Source organism: Ctenopharyngodon idella, chromosome 21 (assembly GCF_019924925.1).
Source record: "Ctenopharyngodon idella isolate HZGC_01 chromosome 21, HZGC01, whole genome shotgun sequence".
Lineage (NCBI taxonomy): Eukaryota > Metazoa > Chordata > Actinopteri > Cypriniformes > Xenocyprididae > Ctenopharyngodon > Ctenopharyngodon idella.
In genome coordinates, this window is record NC_067240.1 from 2,112,558 (window position 1) to 2,134,535 (window position 21,978).

The 21,978-nt window shown below is 37.7% G+C and overlaps 1 protein-coding gene across 3 annotated transcripts; it reads right to left on the reverse strand.

Moving 5' to 3' along the window:
* Positions 1 to 386: 386 nt before the first annotated feature.
* On the reverse strand, positions 387 to 16,162 carry si:ch211-241b2.5 (programmed cell death 1 ligand 1). Of its 3 annotated transcripts, none has more exons than XM_051877176.1 (10): positions 15,995 to 16,162; positions 15,636 to 15,833; positions 13,329 to 13,389; positions 11,686 to 12,039; positions 9,714 to 9,992; positions 7,533 to 7,640; positions 4,828 to 4,902; positions 3,810 to 3,863; positions 3,366 to 3,477; positions 387 to 1,559 (listed from the first exon to the last, which is right to left on the reverse strand). In XM_051877176.1, exons 3-10 carry the CDS (start codon positions 13,381 to 13,383, stop codon positions 1,082 to 1,084), a joined length of 1,515 nt encoding a protein of 504 aa, XP_051733136.1. In that variant the 5' UTR covers positions 13,384 to 13,389; positions 15,636 to 15,833; positions 15,995 to 16,162; the 3' UTR covers positions 387 to 1,081. The 3 variants fall into 3 exon arrangements, with proteins under 3 accessions (XP_051733136.1, XP_051733133.1, XP_051733135.1); XM_051877173.1 differs by having other exon boundaries at positions 15,640 to 15,833; positions 15,995 to 16,160; XM_051877175.1 differs by lacking the exon at positions 15,995 to 16,162 and having other exon boundaries at positions 15,640 to 15,836.
* Between the last annotated feature and the right edge of the window lie 5,816 nt (positions 16,163 to 21,978).

Consider the following 21,978-nt stretch of genomic DNA (forward strand, 5'->3'; position numbering starts at 1 on the left):
ATGTTGCTTAATTAAACTCCAGCATTTGGTTCTTCCTTAGTGTTGTCATAATATTTAAAAATGGTTAGCATCCTGCGCTAGTGCAATAGCTGATAAAGTGCATCCAGATGACATTCAGGCAATTGTGACTTTTTTTTTTTTTTTTTGGCCTCCCATTGCGGGAAACATGCACTTCCCTTTTTTTTCCGCTGCCAGTTAAAGCAGAATGTGTTTTCTCAGAAATGGAAGTTACTCCTCTTGAGTGTCAAAACATAACGAAAGTGAAACAAACAACTCTGTCTGTATCTGAGAAAATACTTTCTGTGAGGCTTGTGCAACCATCTAACCCCTCAAAATGTGCTGCTTGAATTTGCAAATGCTTCTGAAAGAGTATAAAATAACCACAGTTTTCACACTCATTTCTTTCTTTTATCAAAATCATGACATGACATCAATACACTAAATGAAAGTATAAAAATATATATGTACAAAATGTAACTCTCTCTCTCTCTAAACAAAATACACAACCTAAGTATAAAAGTGTGACTGTTACAGAAAGTTTGAAGTAAAACTAACAGACGTTGTTTTTGCACGATCAGCTTCACACATAAAACCGTTCACGTTATAGTTAGTAACTATATTTTGTTGAAAGCATACAAATCAGTTCTGCTGTATTCCTGTAACAGTTAAACCACATGTATTACTGCCAGATAAGAAGTATGCAGAAATACACTGGAATTTTTTTTTTTTTTTTTTTTTTACATCTAAATTAACTGGTTTTATTCAATTTATAAATGTCGTTTAACATCACCAAATCAACTGAAAACATTCATTTATATCAGCTCTTTAAGATAACATTTATAGGTTAGCACTTTTTACAGTGTAAAGTTTTATTATCATGATCTCATTTCTCCTTTCTGGTACTTGGTCTTTGAAAAATACAACTGAATTCAAGTATTGCGAAATGGTTTGATCTCCAGCCAGAGTCTTTACCAAAAGTCGGAAAAGAAAAATTCCAGAGAAGCGAAAGGCATTATCTGGGACTCAGACACTTCCACAATGTTGTAATTGTCTATACAAGTATGAAATGTATCCAATTTCATCATGATCGAGACTCTTCCGGTCTCTGAATGAGTTGCAATACTGTCCTGATGGTTCTCTCCAGGGCTGGACATTGTCCTGGATGTGACGTCACTAACACCCTGCACGTCTGCCGCTCTGTTAGAAACCCTTTGAGAGTTTCATCCAAGACCTTATTTCCCTCTTGATAGCCGTCCAGGATGAGCAAACAATCCGTCGGCCCCAGAAGCGTCTCTCTGAGGTCAGACACGTCTATTGATTTTTCATAATTAATGTTGGACTTTACCACCTGGAAAAAGTCTCCTTCCGCTCTGCTGCAGTCCACCAACACGACCATATGGAGCCGGTGAATGTTGAAGGCATCTGCCGTGATTCTTCGAGCCCAGCAAGACGACAGGATTTGGGCCACGGTAGTTTTCCCGCTGCCTGGTTCTCCAAGCAGAAGGATAGTTTGCTTCTTATCAGGCAGGATGGAGCTGATGTTTAGCGATTGGCCTTCTCTGGAAGTGAGAGGGAGTGATGACATGGATTAGCATGGAAATCTGAGTAATATGTGTTTGTTGTGGTAATTTATGTACACTTATGTAGCCAGTGCTGTTTTTCAGCAGTTTATTGGAAAACAGTTACACCTTCCCTCACTTTTTTATTTTATTTTTTTTAATACAAATCAAAATTCCTCGACTCTCACCAACCATTCCACAGAATTACATCCATGCGGACCACTATATATAATATTTTCACAATGTCCCATAGTAAAATCTCAGAATTTTTCAGAATCAATCAAAATTTTCATATTTGTTCTATATATATATATATATAAGTGGTGTGACGGGACAAGACGAGACACGAAATTGAGTTCGCGAGACAACAATTTTTACACAATATTTTTAAGAAATCCTCAATGACGAAATACATGAATAGAAAAAATGTCTGTAGGTGGATTTTGAAATGTTTTAACTAATCATCTTGCAATGAATGTCATTTCAGTTCTACTTTCTAAATATGAATTATCATATGCAGTAAAAGAACAATACTCAAGCACTGTAAAAGGTTTTGCCACAAACTCAACTGAGTCTCTTTAGACCTTACTGTACATGAATTATGAGCTTCTACAACTTTTGACCTCCTAACTGAACTCCTTTCCACAAATTGATCATAGAAATAATGAATAACAGTTTTCTCTTAGTCTTATTAAGTGCAAACAATAAGTGCAACCATAATCAAAGTACTCTCTTAATATAGAGACCACATTTTTCTTCAAGCATGATACAGAGCTGCACAGCTACACAGCCCAGCCTAAGATAGTTTTCATATTGAGAGATATTTGCATGCATCAGGGAGCAGCTTTGCGGCGTACTGAAATTGTGCTTGAATGCACGCTCGCATTTTATTTTCACTTTCGATTTTGCAATCATGCATACTCTATGAATAGGGAACGGATTCTGTAAGGTAAGACATTTGTCAGGCACTTAGGCTCTGTTGTGCAACAAATCCTCCACCATGGTCTTGTCAGTCATCTCATCATGTGATCAGTGAACTCTGATTGCTGTTGCACAACGTACGACTCTGCAGCTCGTGTTGGATGAGCTGGATGGGATTTAAGCAACCGTTATCCAACTGAATTAAAAGCTTTTTATTTCTATAAAAAGCAAAACAACAGTGGAGGTGTAATGTAAATGTAGCGGTGGCATATTCGATCCTAATTTCACCCTCATACTCCATCATGGCAATATCACAAGACAGCTTTTCGCCACATTTTAATCTCTGAAGATCTCGTCACACCCCTAATATATATATAGGTTACAGGAGAATTCCATTTCTCATAAGTTGCTCTCTCAGAATTCTCAGGTAAATTTAATTTATAGGAACAGCGTAATAAAAAGGTTATTTCTGCTACAATTTTTTATTTACATATCAACTTTGTCTCAGATGCTTTTCCTAGAAAATAAAATGAGACAATTGTTGACCTCTATATGAGGACTATAAAATGTCTATAGGAGCTCAGGTCATTTGATATGTGAGCTCGCTGAGATTTCTGAAACTCTAGAGGAGACACGACTTTTCTCAGGAGAAACTTCTGTGAAATGGGAGACTCATGCAAAAGTCTTTTGCTGTGCAAGCAAGTTCATAAATCAGTGTGCGTGTGTGTGTGTGTGTATACACTGTCCTTAAGAACAGTAATTTGTCGGTTTTTCTAAGGAAGTTTCCTGTCACATTGTGAATGATATTCAGCAGAAACACGTGAGTAACTCTTTGCATGTTTAAGTGTGTGTCAGATTCTTAAATCCCTTATATCAGTCACTTACTTGCTGTGAAGTGCATATGACTCAAGTCTCCTTTTCACCTCCGCGTCTGTGTCGAGCTGTGAATACTGCTGTGTTAGCACGTCCCTCAGAGATGGAGATTTTTCTGCAAGTTCTGTACAAATCAAAGACAAAAGGTGTCACAAGAGCAGCAAATAGGGGATATTTTCCATTTGACTAATGCTCACATCAGCTGAATTCATAACAGGCTTCAGTGATTCAGTCACATGAAGCCTCCAGATATGCTTCAGAATGTGATATAGACACTTTTTTTTGCTATTTAGAGTAGGAAATGATACAAATGATAAACAATGTTCTGCCGCAGTCGGGGGTAAAAGGTTCAGGGGTAATAGTCATATTTCCTGTTTCTACTGAACTGAACATGCATTAACAGTTTACCATTAACTCCTAATCATCATATTCATTTTCATAAAGAGCATGATTTACCTTCTGAGGTTATGTCACATGTTTGTGGCCTGTTCTCGTTCACTGTCAGTAAAGCTGTGAACAAAAGAGACATTAATGCAAATGAGAAATACTGTTCAATAGAAAGAAATAGAGTTTATTGTGTTAAGGTACAATGAAAAAACATGTCTTAAAGGAATTCTGCAGGTTTAAAACGCACAGCAAAAATATATTTAATATACAGGCTAAATATAAACATATATTTTGTTATATGCAGGTTAAAGAAATGTATTTTTCAAATTGAAAATATATTAAGTTTAAACCCTAAAATACCAAAATATATTATAAAAATGTACTTCAAGGAGCAATAACATATTTCCAATCTTAAAATACAGTTTGGGTACATTGAAAATGCATTTTTTAAAATATATTTTGGACAATATATATATATAAAAAAAAATAAATATATATATATATATATATATATATATATAAATAAACGCAAGAGTATATCAATATATTCATTTATGTAAAGGTAATATGTTTATATGTTTTAAATCATGTTGATATTATAAATATATATATATATATATATATATTTTATCTATAATACTTTTAGATTTTTATATATATATATATATATATATATATATATATATATATATATATATATATATATATATATAACGTTCATGTTGATATCTTTTATATTTTATCAATAATATATTTATATATTTTAAACTTTACTTTAAAATTTAAAAAAAATTATATATATATATATATATATATATATATATATATATATATATATATATATATATATATATATATATATGTGTTGATATATTTATATTTTAAAATGTACTTTAGATAGAAATATATAAATGTATATTATATATAAAATATATATTTATATACATGTATTGCATGCTCTCAACATCCACAGGAAATATATTGTTTTTACAGTGCCTTTACAGTCACTTTATAGTGACATTCATATCATAACAAGCTCAAATACTTACAGTACTGGAAATTAATTATGTAAATGTGAAAAACTCACAATCAGAGTTGGCAGAAGGCAAGTTCGGGAACAGGAAAGCGCATTTAGATGATTCATTTCGTCTGTTTTTCTGACCTGGAAATAGATAAAGGCAGAGGTCACGTACTCAAGTTTTATGATTATTTATTGGAATTCACGCATGGCAGTACATTAAAAGAGGATATGAAACAGCATTTTTTTGCATAGTAATGACAATTTATATCTTCTGTTCTGATTATCAGATGCATATAATACAGACACAATAAAAGCCTTCTTCTGTTCAGCATTCAGCTAATAGTCATGAAATGGACGAATGTTTTTTCCCTTGTCAGGCTTATTTCAATGTTTTCATATTTCAATATGTTTACAAGATAGTTGCCAAAGAAACTCCGCACGTGAGTGACTAATGCGGGATTTACATAACCAGGTTGTTTTTTCTGCAGATACTGAAGATTAACAACCTGGGGACTCTTTGTTTATGTGTCACATGTTGCTGACTCACAAAATATCAATCATGGGAATACTATCTTTAAAAATATAGGTGAAACTGTAGGCATTGCACAATAACTGGTTCAAAAATAGTTCTTTGTTACGTTGATGTCTCACACAGAAAAAAAGTGAGTGGTGTCCAAGAATTGCACATACAGTACACAGTATGTATACTGCAGAAATAGTAAGAGAAATATATTAGTATGGTTTATAAATATAACCCAAAGTCATAGCTGATAATATTACAATTACAATATTGGCAATGCTATGGTAGGATTGGTCAGTAATGGCTGAGGTTATTTTAGGGTAATTTACTGGGTCATTCCTGTTTCTGCAGGTTTTAGTTTCATATGTCAAAAAGTTTAGACAAAATGTAAAACTAAAAGTGTTTAAGGTTAATCTTTCACCTGTGTCAGCTGACAAAACCTGAGTTTCAATTTCCTGTAGATTGGGAATTCCTGTTTAAGTTGTGTAGCATCATATGATGTTGACTCACATGATTACTCTCTTAAATAATAAATCAATCAAGCAAATCTACACTGGCTACACCTAAATCTTCCCCATATCTGATCGAGACGTCAGCGTGTATCAACTGACACATTTTAATGGCACGTGATTCGCAAGGTACTCCAAGGCACTTCAAATAATACCATGGTACATGTCAAAAAATCATGGTATTACTATGGTATATGTCAAAAACTACAACCCGAATTCCAGAAATGTTGGGACGTTTTTTAAATTTGAATAAAATGAAAACTAAAAGACTTTCAAATCACATGAGCCAATATTTTATTCACAATAGAACATAGATACCATAACAACTGTTTAAACTGAGAAATTTTACAATTTCATGCACAAAATGAGATCATTTCAAATTTGATGCCTGCTACAGGTCTCAAAATAGTTGGGACGGGGGCATGTTTACCATGGTGTAGCGTCTCCTCTTGTTTTCAAAACAGTTTGAAGACGTCTGGGCATCGAGGTTATGAGTTTCTGGAGTTTTGGTGTTGGAATTTGGTCCCATTCTTGACTGATATAGGTTTCCAGCTTGTGGTCGTCTTTGACATATTTTTGGTTTAATGAAACGCCAAATGTTCTCTATAGGTGAAAGATCTGGACTGCAGGCAGGCAAGATCAGCACCCGGACTCTTCTACACTTAAGCCATGCTGTTGTAAAACCTTTATATACCTTTCAGCATTCATAGTGCAAAAACACGCAAGCTGCCCATACCGTATGCACTTATGCGCCTCCATACCATCAGAGACGCTGGCTTTTGAACTGAACCCTGATAACATGCTGGAAGGTCTCCCTCCTCTTTAGCCCGGAGGACACGTCGCCCGTGATTTCCAACAAGAATGTCAAATTTGGACTTGTCTGACCATAGAACACTTTTCCACTTTGAAACAGTCCATTTTAAATGAGCCTTGGCCCACAGGACACGACGGCGCTTCTGGACCATGTTCACATATGGCTTCCTTTTTGCATGATAGAGCTTTAGTTGGCATCTGCAGATGGCACGGCGGATTGTGTTTGCCGACAGTGGTTTCTGGAAGTATTCCTGGGCCCATTTAGTAATGTCACTGACACAATCATGCCGATGAGTGATGCAGTGTCGTCTGAGGGCCCGAAGACCACGGGCATCCAATAAAGGTCTTCGGCCTTGTTTCTTACGCATATTTCTCCAGTTTCTCTGAATCTTTTGATGACGTTATGCACTGTAGATGATGAGATTTGCAAAGCCTTTGCAATTTGACGTTGAGGAACATTGTTTTTAAAGTATTCCACAATCTTTTTGTGCACTCTTTCACAGCTCTGCCCATCTTTACTTCTGAGAGACTCTGCCTCTCTAAGACATCCCTTTTATAGCTAATCATGTTACAGACCTGATATCAATTACCTTAATTAGTTGCTAGATGTTCTCCCAGCTGAATCTTTTCAGCCATTTGTTGCCCCCGTCCCAACTTTTTTGAGACTTGTAGCAGGCATCAAATTTGAAATGAGCTCATTTAGTGGATAAAAGTGTAAAATTTCTCAGTTTAAACATTTGTTATGTTATCTATGTTCTATTGTGAATAAAATATTGGCTCATGTGATTTGAAAGTCTTTTAGTTTTCATTTTATTCAAATTGAAAAAACGTCCCAACATTTCCAGAATTCGGGTTGTAGCTATATAATGTTTTTTTTTTATTTATTTTTTTATATATATGTAAATGAATGTGCAATGTTAGCAAAGTACCATTTTTTCTCCTGCGCAGGATGAAGGAGATGAAGGCAATGGCTAAAAGCACGACGACCACAGCTCCAATCCACATGTACTGAGCAGAACACTCATGAAGGAGTTCATCTGTGAAAACAAGAAAATATATATAAGAAAATACACACATATTTATATATATATATATATATATATATATATATATATACACACACACACATATACATACACACATATATGTTTAAGTTTTTTATATTTTATTTTATTTCAGTTAATGTTTATTTTAAGTAATTAAGATTAGTTTTATATACACTATTTTAACTTTGAATCAGTATTTTAATGTATTTGATATACACTATTATAGTTTTGTTAATATTTTGAATTAGATTTTATTTTTATATTTTCTTTATATATATATTTATATTTTATTTATCATATTCTATACTTTCATTTTCATTTTAGTTAAAGTTAAAGTAATTTTGTTGTGTGTTTTTGCCATTTTTATTAGTTTTTAAAAAAAAAAATACATTTATGTAGTTTTAATTAATTTTAGCTATTACAGTTATTAATGTTGCCTTGGAAACTAGCTGAAATAAAATAAGTTTTTTATATTTTATTTCAGTCAATGTTTATTTCAAGTAATAAAAATGTTTTTTATGGTTTTAGTTTTAGTTAATGATGACCCTGTTTCGAATATGGTATATCAATCAGATATCATATTATGATATCATCCAATCAGATTTAGAGCTATGTATCTCCCAATAAACACAAATTAAATTAAAGCTATACGCAGTACTACTCTATCGACACTGATACTGAATGTGATCATGCAGTGAATACAATAAACGTGACATATTATGTAACTCTGTTACATAAAAGAAGATATTACCTTCCAGACTTTGTAAGATGAACACTTGCTTTAGGGTGAAACATCATTTTCTAACCATATTTACATCACAATGAGACTAGCGTCTGTTGGAAAAAAGCGGTACCAAAAGCACTCCTTCATATTTATCGGAAACAGATCTGTTTTTTATGTGCATGTATATCTTTAACATTTCACATCATCTGCCCCCTCATCTCAGAAATACATCAAGGAAAATCTGCTTCACACAAGCCATAAGCGATGGAAAACACAGGCAACTTTCAAATCCGTAGGTTGATACTGAGATAAACTGATAGATTTTGTTTCCTGAAACTCCTTTAAAGTGCTACACCTCTTCGCTTACATAATATAACGATGTTGTTAATGTTTTCTATTGCAATTTTTTTCTTTCTCAGAAGCGCTCATGATATCAAGCTTTTAAACACACTTTTGGTTCCCACCAGACTGACACCCCAAAAAAACTTATTTTCCTACTTAGTATTTTTGTCATGTTTTCCATTACAAATATTTAAACATTCTTAAATCAAGATACATTTACTAGAGAAGCAAAAAGACTTAAGAAATTAAGTCTTGTTTTCTGAAAAATAGTTTATGCTTAAAACAAAGCGAATATCTGCCAATGGGGTCAGAAAAATAAACTTAATTAAAAGGGAAAACTAGATTATTTTTCGGACGCACATAAACACACTTAAATCTAAAAATTTCCAAAAACAAGTCATTTTTCTTCTCAAGTGAATGTCATCTGTCACTTTAAATGCTCAAGGATGGATTCAGATTGGTTGACGGTGTTTATATGGTTCATCGGCTGGAAAAAATCATTGTCAAAGTGATTGCAACGATATTGTTCCTCTACGCTGTTATCGATATAGTTGTGGTGTGGACATTTAGAATGATTTTTATATCTTGCACTGTCTGAAATTGAATACTTCCCTACTATAAAATCGAAAAACAGCACAGCAAAAGAGTACTATGTCAGAATTCATAGCATTCGCACATCAAAGTATTCATAGGCGAAAAGTCCCTGGATGACCTACAACTTCCGGCGAGATTCGATGAACACTTTACTATCCCATGAGGCCACGGGAGAAGATTTATGAATGGCAGTGAAGCAACGCAACTGACACTGGTAGGTCATGTGACAGTAATAACATGACGGATGTAGTACGTTCAAATTACATTCATTCTATATACATAGTTTTTTAACACAAAGTAAATTCAATTAAATTCGCGAAGTACCTACTCAGAGAGTATGCGATATCTTTATCATTATAGTTATCATCCCTAGTATGAGCGGGCCTTAATAGTAGTTAACAAACCTGGGATGCTGAAGGTGGCCGTCTGCTTGATTCCACCCTTTGTGAAAAAAGAACAGGTGTAGTTGTTCACAAGATCTCGTTTCACCGTCAGATTGCTGATGACTTTGATGAGATCTTCATCTGTATTGTGCACAGAGCTGTTGGATTTCTCCGTGAGGTTCGCGTTTTGACCGTCGCTCCAGATAACCTGAGGTGACGGGAATCCCTGAGACTCGCAGGAGAGCTCCACTTCATTCTGACCCGTTTTCCTGATGCTTTTCTTTATGGGAGTATAAGGAGCTGGAAACCATAAACATAATATATACTAAAGTTACGCAAGGTGCAAGTTAAGGAGAAACATATGAAGGAGTGTTCAGGATTGTTATGTATAACAGAGTGGACAAGTTTGGAATACCATTCCACCATACTAGGACTTTTTTATGATATATGTATAAGTTGTGCATACAGTATGAGAATTCACTGCATTGAACTCAACCCCGAACTCTACCTGGACAAACTCTACATTTTCCAAAATGTGCAGTATTCACCGATCAGGCATAACATTATGACCACCTTCCTAATATTGTGTTGGTCCCCTTTTTGCTGCCAAAACAGCCCTGACCCGTCGAGGCATGGACTCCACTAAGGTGTGCTGTGGTATCTGGCACCAAGATGTTAGCAGCAGATCCTGTAAGTTGTGAGGTGGAGCCTCCATAAATCGGACTTGTTTGTTCAAGACATCCTACAGATGCTCGATTGGATTGAGATCTGGGGAATTTGGAGGCCAAGTCAACACCTCAAACTCGTTGTTGTGCTCCTGCTGAAAGAGGCCACAGCCACCAGGGAATACCGTTTCCATGAAAGGGTGTGCATGGTCTGCAACAACGCTTAGGTAGGTGGAACGTGTCAAAGTAACATCCACATGGATGGCAGGACCCAAGGTTTCCCAGCAGAACATTGCCCAAAGCATCACACTGCCTCTGCCAGCTTGCCTTCTTCCCATAGTGCATCCTGGTGCCATGTGTTCCCCAGGTAAGCGACGCACACGCACCCGGCCATCCACGTGATGTAAAAGAAAACGTGATTCATCAGACCAGGCCACCTTCTTCCATTGCTCCGTGGTCCAGTTCTGATGCTCACGTGTCCACTGTTGGCGCTTTCAGCGGTGGACAGGGGTCAGCATGGGCACCCTGACTGGTCTGTGGCTATGCAGCTCCATACTCAACAAACTGATGCACTGTGTATTCTGACACCTTTCTATCAGAACCAGCATTGACTTCTTGAGCAATTTGATCTACAGTAGCTCGTCTGTTGGATCGGACCACACGGGCCAGCTTTCACTCCCCACGTGCATCAATGAGCCTCGGCCGCCCATGACCCTGTCGCAGGTTCACCACTGTTCCTTTCTTGGACCACTTTTGATAGATACTGACCACTGCAGACCGGGAACACCCCACAAGAGCTGCAGTTTTAGAGATGCTCTGATCCAGTCGTCTAGCCATCACAATTTGGCCCTTGCCCATTTTTCCTGCTTCTAACACATCAACTTTGAAGACAAAATGTTCACTTGCTGCCTAATATAGCCCACCCACTAACAGGTGCCGTGATGAAGAGATGATCAGTGTTATTCACTTCACGTTTCAGTGGTCATAATGTTATGCCTGATCGGTATATATATATATATATATATATATATATATATATATATATATATATATATATAAATGAATGCACATAATGCACAGCAGCATAAAGTATATGAAGCCAAAAACATTGCTATTTAATATAACATATGGATTAAAAAAATAGTAATTTAGTATTCAATACCACACATAGCTAACGTGTCATCAGTACTGTTAAGGGCTCCATAACGCATTTCAGAAGTTAATTAAACTGCAAACCAATCAACTGACACCTTAAAAATGTTGGCAGCTTCAATGTTACTTTTATGAAGTTGTTTGTCAAGCTTGTGTGTTTTGTGAGGTAAAAGCACCTGTAACGTTGAGCGTGACTTGCTTGTAGTCTCCCTCGTCTCCCTCACTCACGATACACCGGTACGTTCCCGAATCTTTTATCTGGAGATTTTTCAAGTGTAATACCGCTCTGTTTTCTGTCAGTTGTTGTAGGATGAGGTGCGCCCGTTTTATGAACAAGGCACTGGTGTAATTGTGGTTTTCTTTGCCTTTCTCGAGCCGATACACGTCCACGTCCGGCTTCGGATTGACACGGCTCCATATGACGGTGAGGTCTGAAGGTCTTTTAACCGTGGAGAACACGCACACTAGTTCCACGTCCCCGTGTAGCTCTGCCTCGTAAGCGCTCTTCTGTACATTTACTGTAAACAGGGCTGGAGGAAGACAGGACGAAAATCACAGATACATAAGACATTCTTTTTTTTAAGGGGGACCTATTATGTCCTTTTTCAAAGAGTGGTGGAACTCTGACGCATTTTTGTAGGCCAAAACCCGGAAGCGATTTAGCATTTTAGCACTTCCGGTTCCATCGTCCCAAAGTCAATGGGTTTTTTGAATGGGTTTTTGGTTAAATGGCTGAAATAAGGTCCGTGGTAAACACAAGCTCAAGATACTTTCACATTTTATTCTCTATTATTTTGTCGAGGGAACCAGCATGATGCTAACTGCCGATTGGCCTACAAAGTGACGTCATAGTTCCACCACTCTATTTTGTTTTTGGGGCTCTAAAAGAACAGATTTTCACGCTTGAATGTTCAAAAAACATTATTTTTCTCAGATTTGACACTGTTGCAGCACCTCTCTTGCCAGTCTGTCAGTAACACTCTGTTTAGTTCCTGTCTCTATGAAGCCCCACCACAACGTGCTCTGATTGGACGGCTGGATCAGTGTGTTGTGATTGGTCAACCGCTTTTGAGCAATTTTGGGAAATGTCCCACCCCTTACCATAACCGTGAGTTTCAACACACTACTAACTCAACCAAGCCCCGCCCCTTTATTCTGTGTATGTGTTGGGCGGGAATTATTTAAATGAGTAATATTGTGACGTGTTCGTTCCCGGAAGAAAACTCAAGACTAGTTTCAGGGAGTTCAGAAACAGTGACACTGATATAGAGAATAACTGCCTTCCCTCTCTTCTCCCTTTGAAGAATAACTCCCTCAGACTTTTTCATGCTCAAACAGTAACATTACACTCTAAAGAAAGTGGAAAAAGCATAACAGGTCCAGCCTTTAAAGCACGAGATATACGAGACAACTTCATCAGTGTTCAGAACTGGAAGTGAAATGATCAAAGGTAAATTTTCTTGCTCAAATGTTGCACTTTCACAGACGCACTGGAGTTCTCAGTTGCATTTTATGTATTAACTTTGCTTGAAATGAGTTACAGGTCATCATCAGTAAGACTATAATGTAGCTCAAATAAATGTGAATAGAAGCTCAGATCATTTGATGAGAAATGTTTGAGTTCACTATCCTGGCAAATCCGAGCACACTTTAAGACTCTTCTGAATCTCTAAAGCTTTTCATTTGAAACTTTAATTTGCTCCGTTAATGTTTAGGAGAAACCACAGAGACATTTTTTCTCACTTAGCAGTTTCTAGATTAATCATTTACCATTTAAAACAGAAAACAGACAGATATGTGTAATGTATATCAGTCATACCTGAAACGGCAGGCCATAGCAGAGCCTGAAATATGATCACCAGCATTCCCCTCATTGGCCCCTGCAGGTAAAAACAACACATCAGGCTGATATCACATACAAAATCTTCTTGATCTGAAGCCCAGACTGAGCTGGTTGTGAGGTGTCTGTGCGTGTGTCTATGTATGGCTGATATTCTGGTCACTGATGTCATGAGCCACAATGAATCAGCAGCAAATCACTTCTTGATTTACAAACAGCACTCACTGAACCAACTGCATCAATAACAGTTACAAAGCAGTTTTTTTTTGTTGTTGCTCAGTTGTCATGTGACCTATCATGAGTCAAATTTGGGGCATCAGTGTGTGACCAGTGACCAGATGATTCAGCACATTAGCCGTTTTAGTGGGACAAAACCTAAAGAGCCCCAGGTAGATTATCTCACGCAGACAGAGAAATACAATGACCGTTCTTCCTCAAAAAGGTCCATGTCTTTCTAAATTAAGGTCATCCAGTTAGTTTCACTCATATTTTCCCACTGACAATAACCGACAGCAATTTCCATAACACACACACACACATATATATATATATATACTTTTTTAGTCTTTAATCTTCCAAATGTTACGTATAATTGTGTTACTTGTAATTTCTTTGTAATTATTTGTGAAATTCACTAGTAATTTCGGAGTGAAAATTGTTTCTTCCTACGCCGTTTTTTTTTTCTTTATGAACTCCCATTAGATGACATGACCAGTGTCTTGAGTCAAATGTATTCTACATTTTTGAGTAGTATGCAAAAACTACCTTCCGGACAGTAAGCGTACATCATAAATAGACACTTTTTCTCAACATTCAAACAGTCATAGTGGGACTGAGAGGAATTATGATATTATCAAGCACTGTACTCTGCTGCTGCACTTTAATCATTCGAAGTTGATTGTGAACATTAGTAGGAAACTAGTGACTTTTAAGTTGGATTCCCCCGGTTACTACAGTTCACCTCACAGGAAAAAACTTGTGAGATAGTGAGAAAAGAAAAAAAAACACCCACATGCTTACATAAAGTCACTCATAAAAAATAGGGATAGTGAGTAACCTGTGGTCAACCTGGGGTTAAGTGGGTGGCAAAACTACTTACTCCAGTAAGTCCCCTTTTTCATTTTTTTGAGATTCAACCAACAACCTTTGGGATACCAACCCACTATTAAACCACAAACATTTTCTATAGAGTTATGAACACACAAATGGGTTTTCTAAAGATTATCCACTTTAGCATGAATGAGGAAATTCATACTTGTATTGAAAAAAGGGTAACACTTTACAATACAATACAATTAGTTAACATGAACTAACCATGAGCAATACATTTGTTACTGTATTTACTAATCTTCGTTAATGTTAGTTAATGAAAATACAGTTGTTCACAGTTTGTGCATTAACTAATGTTAACAAAGATTTTAATAATGTATTAGTAAATGTTGAAATTAACATTAACAAAGATTAATAAATGCTGTAGAAGTGCAGTTCATTATTAGTTAATGTTAACTAATGTAGTTAACTAATGTTAACTAATGAACCTTATTGTAAAGTGTTACAGAAAAATGCTTAGACCTTAACCAGAAGTGTAAACTACATAATTACGATCAGTCTTTAGGAATACTCTGTATGTCTGAACAATCTTACATTTAGGGTACGTTTAACATCTGCGCAGTGAAATCTGAATAGAATATGTCACTGTCTCTTACAAAAACTCTACATATTTCTGTGGAACTCCAAGGAACTGCAAAGTGTCAAAAAACATAGTTTTACTAACAATTTAAGAACTATTCTGACCACCTAGCAGTTAGCCAAGGGGTTAATTAGTTTTACTTTACAGATTCAAACTATACAAGTCTACAAAAAAAGAAAGAAAAAGAATATAACAAACTTGTAAGATTCGTCCAAGCATTCATGCTCCTGAATGGATTTAGCTTTCTGAACCTCCATATCCAGCACAACTAGAGAAAATTATATTCACTATAGACATTTCCATCACTTTTTACTACCATGACACTTTCCTCTATCAGAGCCCAATTTCTTTGTGCACAAAACTGCCTATTTTTAAAGTGCATCATACCGCAGAAATACAGGTTGCAGCAAAACCACCTTCCACAAAACCACAGGAAGTTAAATTGGGTTAGTACACACTGTAAACAATATCTTAAAAATGAATGACAAATTAAAACAATATTAAAATAGTAAATTAAAATCAATAACTATGCTTTCATTTCATTTGCTCTATACCTATTAGTAGAGATCGGATTATACACAAAATTGCTTGCTTACTTACTTAATGATGAATCTCATGAGCTGCAGATGACTGTGACATGTGGCTCTGTGTTTTGTTTATGCAGGATTGTGGAGAGGAACAGCTGAGAAAAGCTTTTCAAGCGCGTGTGCGGTTCCTCCCGCTCGCTGTTGATTGGTTGTGCGCCGTCACGTGAAGCAGCGCTTTTCAAGAAAATCGAGTCTCGCGGAAAAATCCTGAATAAATCAAACCCAGCTTCAGTTTATGTACACGGATACCGAGAATGTGATGACAGGACCATTAAATCACCACATAATCCAGTAAACCATCACTGGAATGAACGTAAATTCGCTGACATCATATCAATAGATATATAGATATATAGATTCTTACATACTTTGTTGAAAGAAAATTCTCAGCTTTGGATCGTCTGTTTCTCCAGAACTCTTTAGTCTTTATTCCCAGGTTTAGTCCTCTGGGTGTTTCACAAGTTGTCCATCAGTTTCATTTTGGCCAACATGCAGAGATATGGAAGGAATTTAGTATCATTTTACAATAATCCTCCTCAAAAAAAAAAAAAAAAGGAAAATGCTCCACCGCAGATACTGAATAGAAACAAAGGTCTGCCATCATTTACCGACATCTCGCATGACTCTTCTTTCCTTACTTCCTTCCTTTCTTGTCATGTAATGAAAGTATATGAGGACCGAGTCTGTGAATCTTTAAAATGACCACAAAAAGACTTTATAAATAAGGTCCCATTTGTATAACTACATCAGTTAACATTAACTAACAATGAATAGCATTATTTAATGAACCTGAGCTCATATGAACTAACAATGAACAGTTTTTATATTATATTATGTAACATTAACAAAGATTACTGTAACAAATGTATTTCTCATTGTTAGTGTTAGTTAAAGCAAGAGGGTGAGTAAAATTACAGGATTTTAATATTTGGTTTAATTATTAATTTACAGTTCAATAAGAAAGATTTATTTCTCTGTAATAGGTTCTTACATTACTGTAATACTACTTATGTTTTTGATTTGGATAAAGCATCTTGTGCCAGTAAAGAATATAAGGGGATTTTGTTTATATAATGCTCGAGGTTAAAACATAAATAATCTCATTTCAATAGCATTAAAGGTGCTCATGTAATCAGGGCATTCTGGATCTCGTGTAGCTGGAAAATTTTGGTTGTAATCATCTTCCTGCCAGTAGCAGATCAATTTAATTGCATCATCATGGTATAAATTTGATTGTCTGGGTTTCCCAATCCAGGGGACTTGTTCAGATTTACATGTATGATGGAATTTCCACAACACCTGCCACGCCACACTAATCTGAGGAATGAATTATTGATATTTTTATTGTGTTTTTCCTTTTCCTTCACGGAAATACACCCGATATGTTGAAGATTCCCATGTGTTGTGTTTTTTCAGGCTAGACCCGTTTGGTGGGCGTAGTATTACTTGCCTGTAGATTACTGCGAGGCATGGGGAAAAACCTTGGGATTTTAACACATGACAAAACACAAAAATACATGCATTGAGGTTCAGAAGTCGACACTGAATTTAAACTAATATATAGTAGTGGCCAAAAGCAATGTCCAGCATAGGAAAAGTTACATCTTTACCCTTGATTCAAATATTTTTAAAAATGTGTTTTTGTAAGTAAATTGTTGTTTCGTTGTTCAGGGAAGAAGGAGGCGGGAACCGGCGAACATTCAGCATAACTTTAATATATAAAATAAACAACAAAACGAAAGTAAAAAACATAAACAAAGCAAAACATAAAGTCCAGGCCTGGTCCTCTCTCGTCCTTCACCATCGTCGCTTCTCCCTTTATGCTTCCGGAGATCCTCTGTGAGAGATACGAGACCGGTGCAGTGTGCACTCCTTAACAATCACGCTACCGGCCTCGTGCCGTTCTCTCACGCCTCTCGCCCCGCCCTGATTGTCACAATTGTAACCGTTATTTTCAATTTACTTCAGTTCATTGACTCTAGCTTGTTTACATTCATCACGTGTGTTTCTTTGTCTTTGTTTTCCCGCCACTGATCAGTCACCATGGACACTACAATAATCATCACAGCTGTTCGTCTTTTAGTTAATCATCCCTGTGTATTTAAGTTCCTCCCTGCTTCCTGTTCATGGTCGGTTGTTGTCTGTGCTTTAGCACACTGTCTCACATGTTGGCTTGTTAATCAGAGTATTGCAATAGTCATTATGTTATTGAATCATCATCTTCGTCTTCTGTGGTGAAGCGTTATAGAACGACCAACCTAAAATGGATTACCTCGCAAAGTTTGCGGCCATGGCTCAGAAATGCCACAATTTTTTAACATTTACAAAGGAGTTCTGCGGCTCCGCCTCCGGCCTCTGTTCTCTTTGCTCCATTTTGACCTGTCGGTTCCATCTTGGCTAATTTCACCTTAGGCTCCACCGGGTTCCCTCGTCCTGCCGGCTCCCCTTTTGTCAGTCGTGACACCACTTCTGCCACGTACTTGCGGGCCGTCTGCTGCACTCTGTCCCTCCACCCCTATGGCTGCAGCAGGTTCCTCCTTCCAGTCAGTTTCGCCTCTGTCCTCTGTCACACCGGCTTCACCTCAGCCCTCAGGTACTCTGGCTCCACCTTCGATGGTCATCGCCACGACATCACCTTGGCCCCCAGTACCAGCGTTGTCGCTCGCTTCGCCACATCTCCGTTGGTCATCCCCCAGTTGTCGTCAGCCTCAACACCATATGATTCGGGACTCCTCTCTCGACTCCGCCGTGGGCTGTCGGCACTGGCGAGCTCTGGGTCTGTGCTAGCAGACCATCTCAACCATTGCCGCCAGGGGATCCTCGTCATCACGTCACTCCTCTGTCATCTCCTGTCACCATCCCTTCACCTCATCCTGTTTTCATCCCTTCACCACCTCTGCGCTCTCCTCCAAAGCCGCCTCCCATTTTTTTGTCATCACGGCTCGAGGTCGCACCTTCCCGGAGGGGGGAATCCTGTCACCGTTATGTTCCATTTAGTTCAGAAGAGCCACGATTTTTTAACATTTACAAAGGAGTTCAGCCATCTCACCATCACCTGCCCCTTTGATGACGAGACCCTGAAGTCACTGTTCTGGATCGGGGCAAATTACCATCACCCCGTTGACCTCCCAGACACCACCAGAATGGACCGGAAAAAACTTTCATCCTGTGTCTGGAGAGCGTCCTTCCCCGACTCAGGACACAGCCTGAGCCCAAATCACCACCTCTGACCGCAGAGCACTCGTGTGTGCCCCTTGCAGACAGAGAGCTACCACCCGCCGCAACAAATCACCCAGAGCCCAAGGAGAAGAGGACAGAGCTGACCCTCACCCCGAAAGTGAAGCTCCATTATGAGTCTGACCAGGGGTGTGAGCCCACAACATCAGCATACGAGGGAGTAGTGAATACGGAAAATGAGGACTGGCTGATAGACTTCAATGAGGAAATATCGACTCCCACCCTATCCCACCAGGTACCTTCATCATCGCTGTTTCTGAACAACACTAATGACTGTATGAACTATGGGTTCCCCATTTCAGATGTGAAATCTATAAATCGCAAATGATCATGAACTGAATGGTTTCAGTTCTCCACGTTGTAAGTGACACCTAAATAATGTCATATATATTTCACGAGTTCACATATACATATAATTAGAAAAGTAATGCGTGTTTGGCGTGCTGTCCAGGGGGAGGGCCCCGAGCTCGGAATTTTGGCCCGAACCCAGAGTACTCCCCCTGGATGTGGTTATGAGAGATAGAATTAGAAGTGAGAAGATGGGGTGGTGGAGGGATGCTGATAAACTGTCAATCGAACAGAGGTAAGTCTGCCGTATATATACCTCCGTTGGTTGATTAGCTGAATGCTTTCCACCTGTGATAATTAGTCTAATTATCTGCACCTGCTCCTCCCGAATTTTGTTAATAAAACATCATATAAAAGATCACCAGTCATCATCCAAATCCTTTAATTTAGAACGAGCTGAAGGATAACTTAGATTTCCAAAAACCTGCAGTAATCTGACAAGGAAAAGTGCGTACGTCTGCTCAGACCCTGACATGGCTCCACGTCAAAGACCGCTTTTATAAATATGAGCGTTGGCGTGGATTTAAGCGTACGCACACTCCAAGATCAAATCGGTGCGTACGCACGCTTTATAAAAACATCATCTGTTTTTCATGGAATTAAATAGTTTCCAAATCAAATGTATGTTGCAATCTTTGGTTTCACCTGCATGCCAAGCAGTTTGAGAAACCAAGCAAGAGTTTTGGTGTCCGATTCTCAGAGATGTTCTGAGAATAAAAAAGGAAGTACTATATTTTACACTGATGCGATGACTAACATTTACTGTTAAGAATGAAGAGTAACTCCCACTTCAAAAACACAGAATGACAAACTGCGCATCCATGAACTGAATGACTGATGTGCGGTGTTAGCTTAGTCATTCAAGATGTTTGGTGTGAAGTTTGTTTGACTCTGTAATTCAATCCTGTTGTTAAAGCAGTTTAGTTTTCATGGTAACTGATAATCATTTCTCTTTTTGTGTTTTCAGTCAACTCAGTGACTCAACTCAGTCATTAGGCTACACATGAGTTTGACCACTGAAAACGAGAAAATATCCATTGAGCAGCAGTTGTGTGGGTGAAAATGCTTTGTTGATGCCAGAGGTCAGAGAAGAATGACCAAGGCTCTCAAAAGCAGGGTTTCTCAAAAGCATCGTAAACCTAAGTAGATCATAGAGACCATTGCCACCTATGCTTTTTGGAAACGCAGCCCAGACTGGTTCGAGCTGATAGAAAGACAACAGTAACTCAAATAAACACTACAACCGAGGTCTGCAGAAGAGCATCTCTGAACAAACAACACGTGCAACCTTGAAGCAGATGAGCTACAGCAGAAGACACACCAATGACACTCCTGTCAGATAACAACAGCAAACTGAGGCTACAATTCACACGGGCTCACCAACATTATACAATAGAAGACTGGAAAAACCTTGCCTAGTCTGATGAGTCTAGATTTCTGCTGCAACATTCAGATGGTTGGGTCAGAATTAGGCGTAAACAACATGAAAGCATGGATCCATCCTGCTTTGTATCAGCAGTTCAGGCTGGTGTAATGGTGTGTTATATATTTTCTTGCAACACTTTGGGCCTCTTAGTACCAATTGAGCATTGTTTAAACGCAACAGCCGACCTGAGTATTGTTACATGTCCATCTCTTTATGACCACAGTGTGCCCGTCTTCTGATGGCTTCTTCCAGCAGGATAATGCACCATGTCACAAAGCTCAAATCATCTCAAACTGGGTTCTTGAACATGACGTTGAGTTCACTATACTCAAATGACCTCCACAGTCACCAGATCTCAATCCAATAGAGATCTGGTTCACATCATAGATGTCTGCAGCAACTGCGTGATGCTATCATCTCAATATGGACCAACATCTCTGAGGAATGTTTCCAGCACCTTGTTGAATCTCTGCCATTAAGAATTAAGGCGGTTTTGAAGGCAAAAGGGGTCCAACCCGGTACTAGCAAGGTGTACCTAATAAAGTGGCTGGTGAGTGTACTTTTCTTGGCAGATTCTGAGGAACAATCGAATGGTGATGATACACGGGGCAACTTTTTGAGCGATGTTGCCGGGCAATGATGCTTGGGCACTTTTCCATTGAAAATGGGCAACAAATTTCGGATCTAAAGTATCCAGATAGAAATTTGTTGTCTATTCTCAATGGGAATCATTGAGAATAGCATCATCGGCAACATTGCTCAAATGCTGAAAAAGTTGCCCCATGTATCATCACCTTTACACTTTAGCAACAAAAGATACCGATCAAGTGGAAAGCCAAAAACAAGAACATTACATTTGACAGTTATTGATTTACCAGATGCTTTGTGACAAATTATGAAAAACAGAAGTAACTGATCGTAAAAGAGCCAACAATATTAGCAGTGCCATAACACCCCATTTCAAAAGTAAGCCAGAACAGTGTACAACAAGAGAAGTGAAACGGCAGAACAGATTAGGAAAATGAGAAAGTGTAATTTTATTTATGTGTTTCTATATTTTGTAATAAAAAGTACCTTTATTGGCAAAAATGCTTTTATTAGGACATTATGTTATGTTCGATGCAATCACTAAGGGAGGTAAAATTAAAAAAAGATCCATGTGAAAGTCACTGACATGATGCTAGAGTGTTTGGGTGGTTGCTAGGTGGTTGCTTGATGGCCCAAGGCAGAGCCCATCCTTAAGTCTATGATATTCGCATGAACTTCAACAATATTGTTTTGTTTTTGTTTTAAATGCTTTAGACATATTTTAATATGACCCAGTTTCTCGAATCAGTAAAA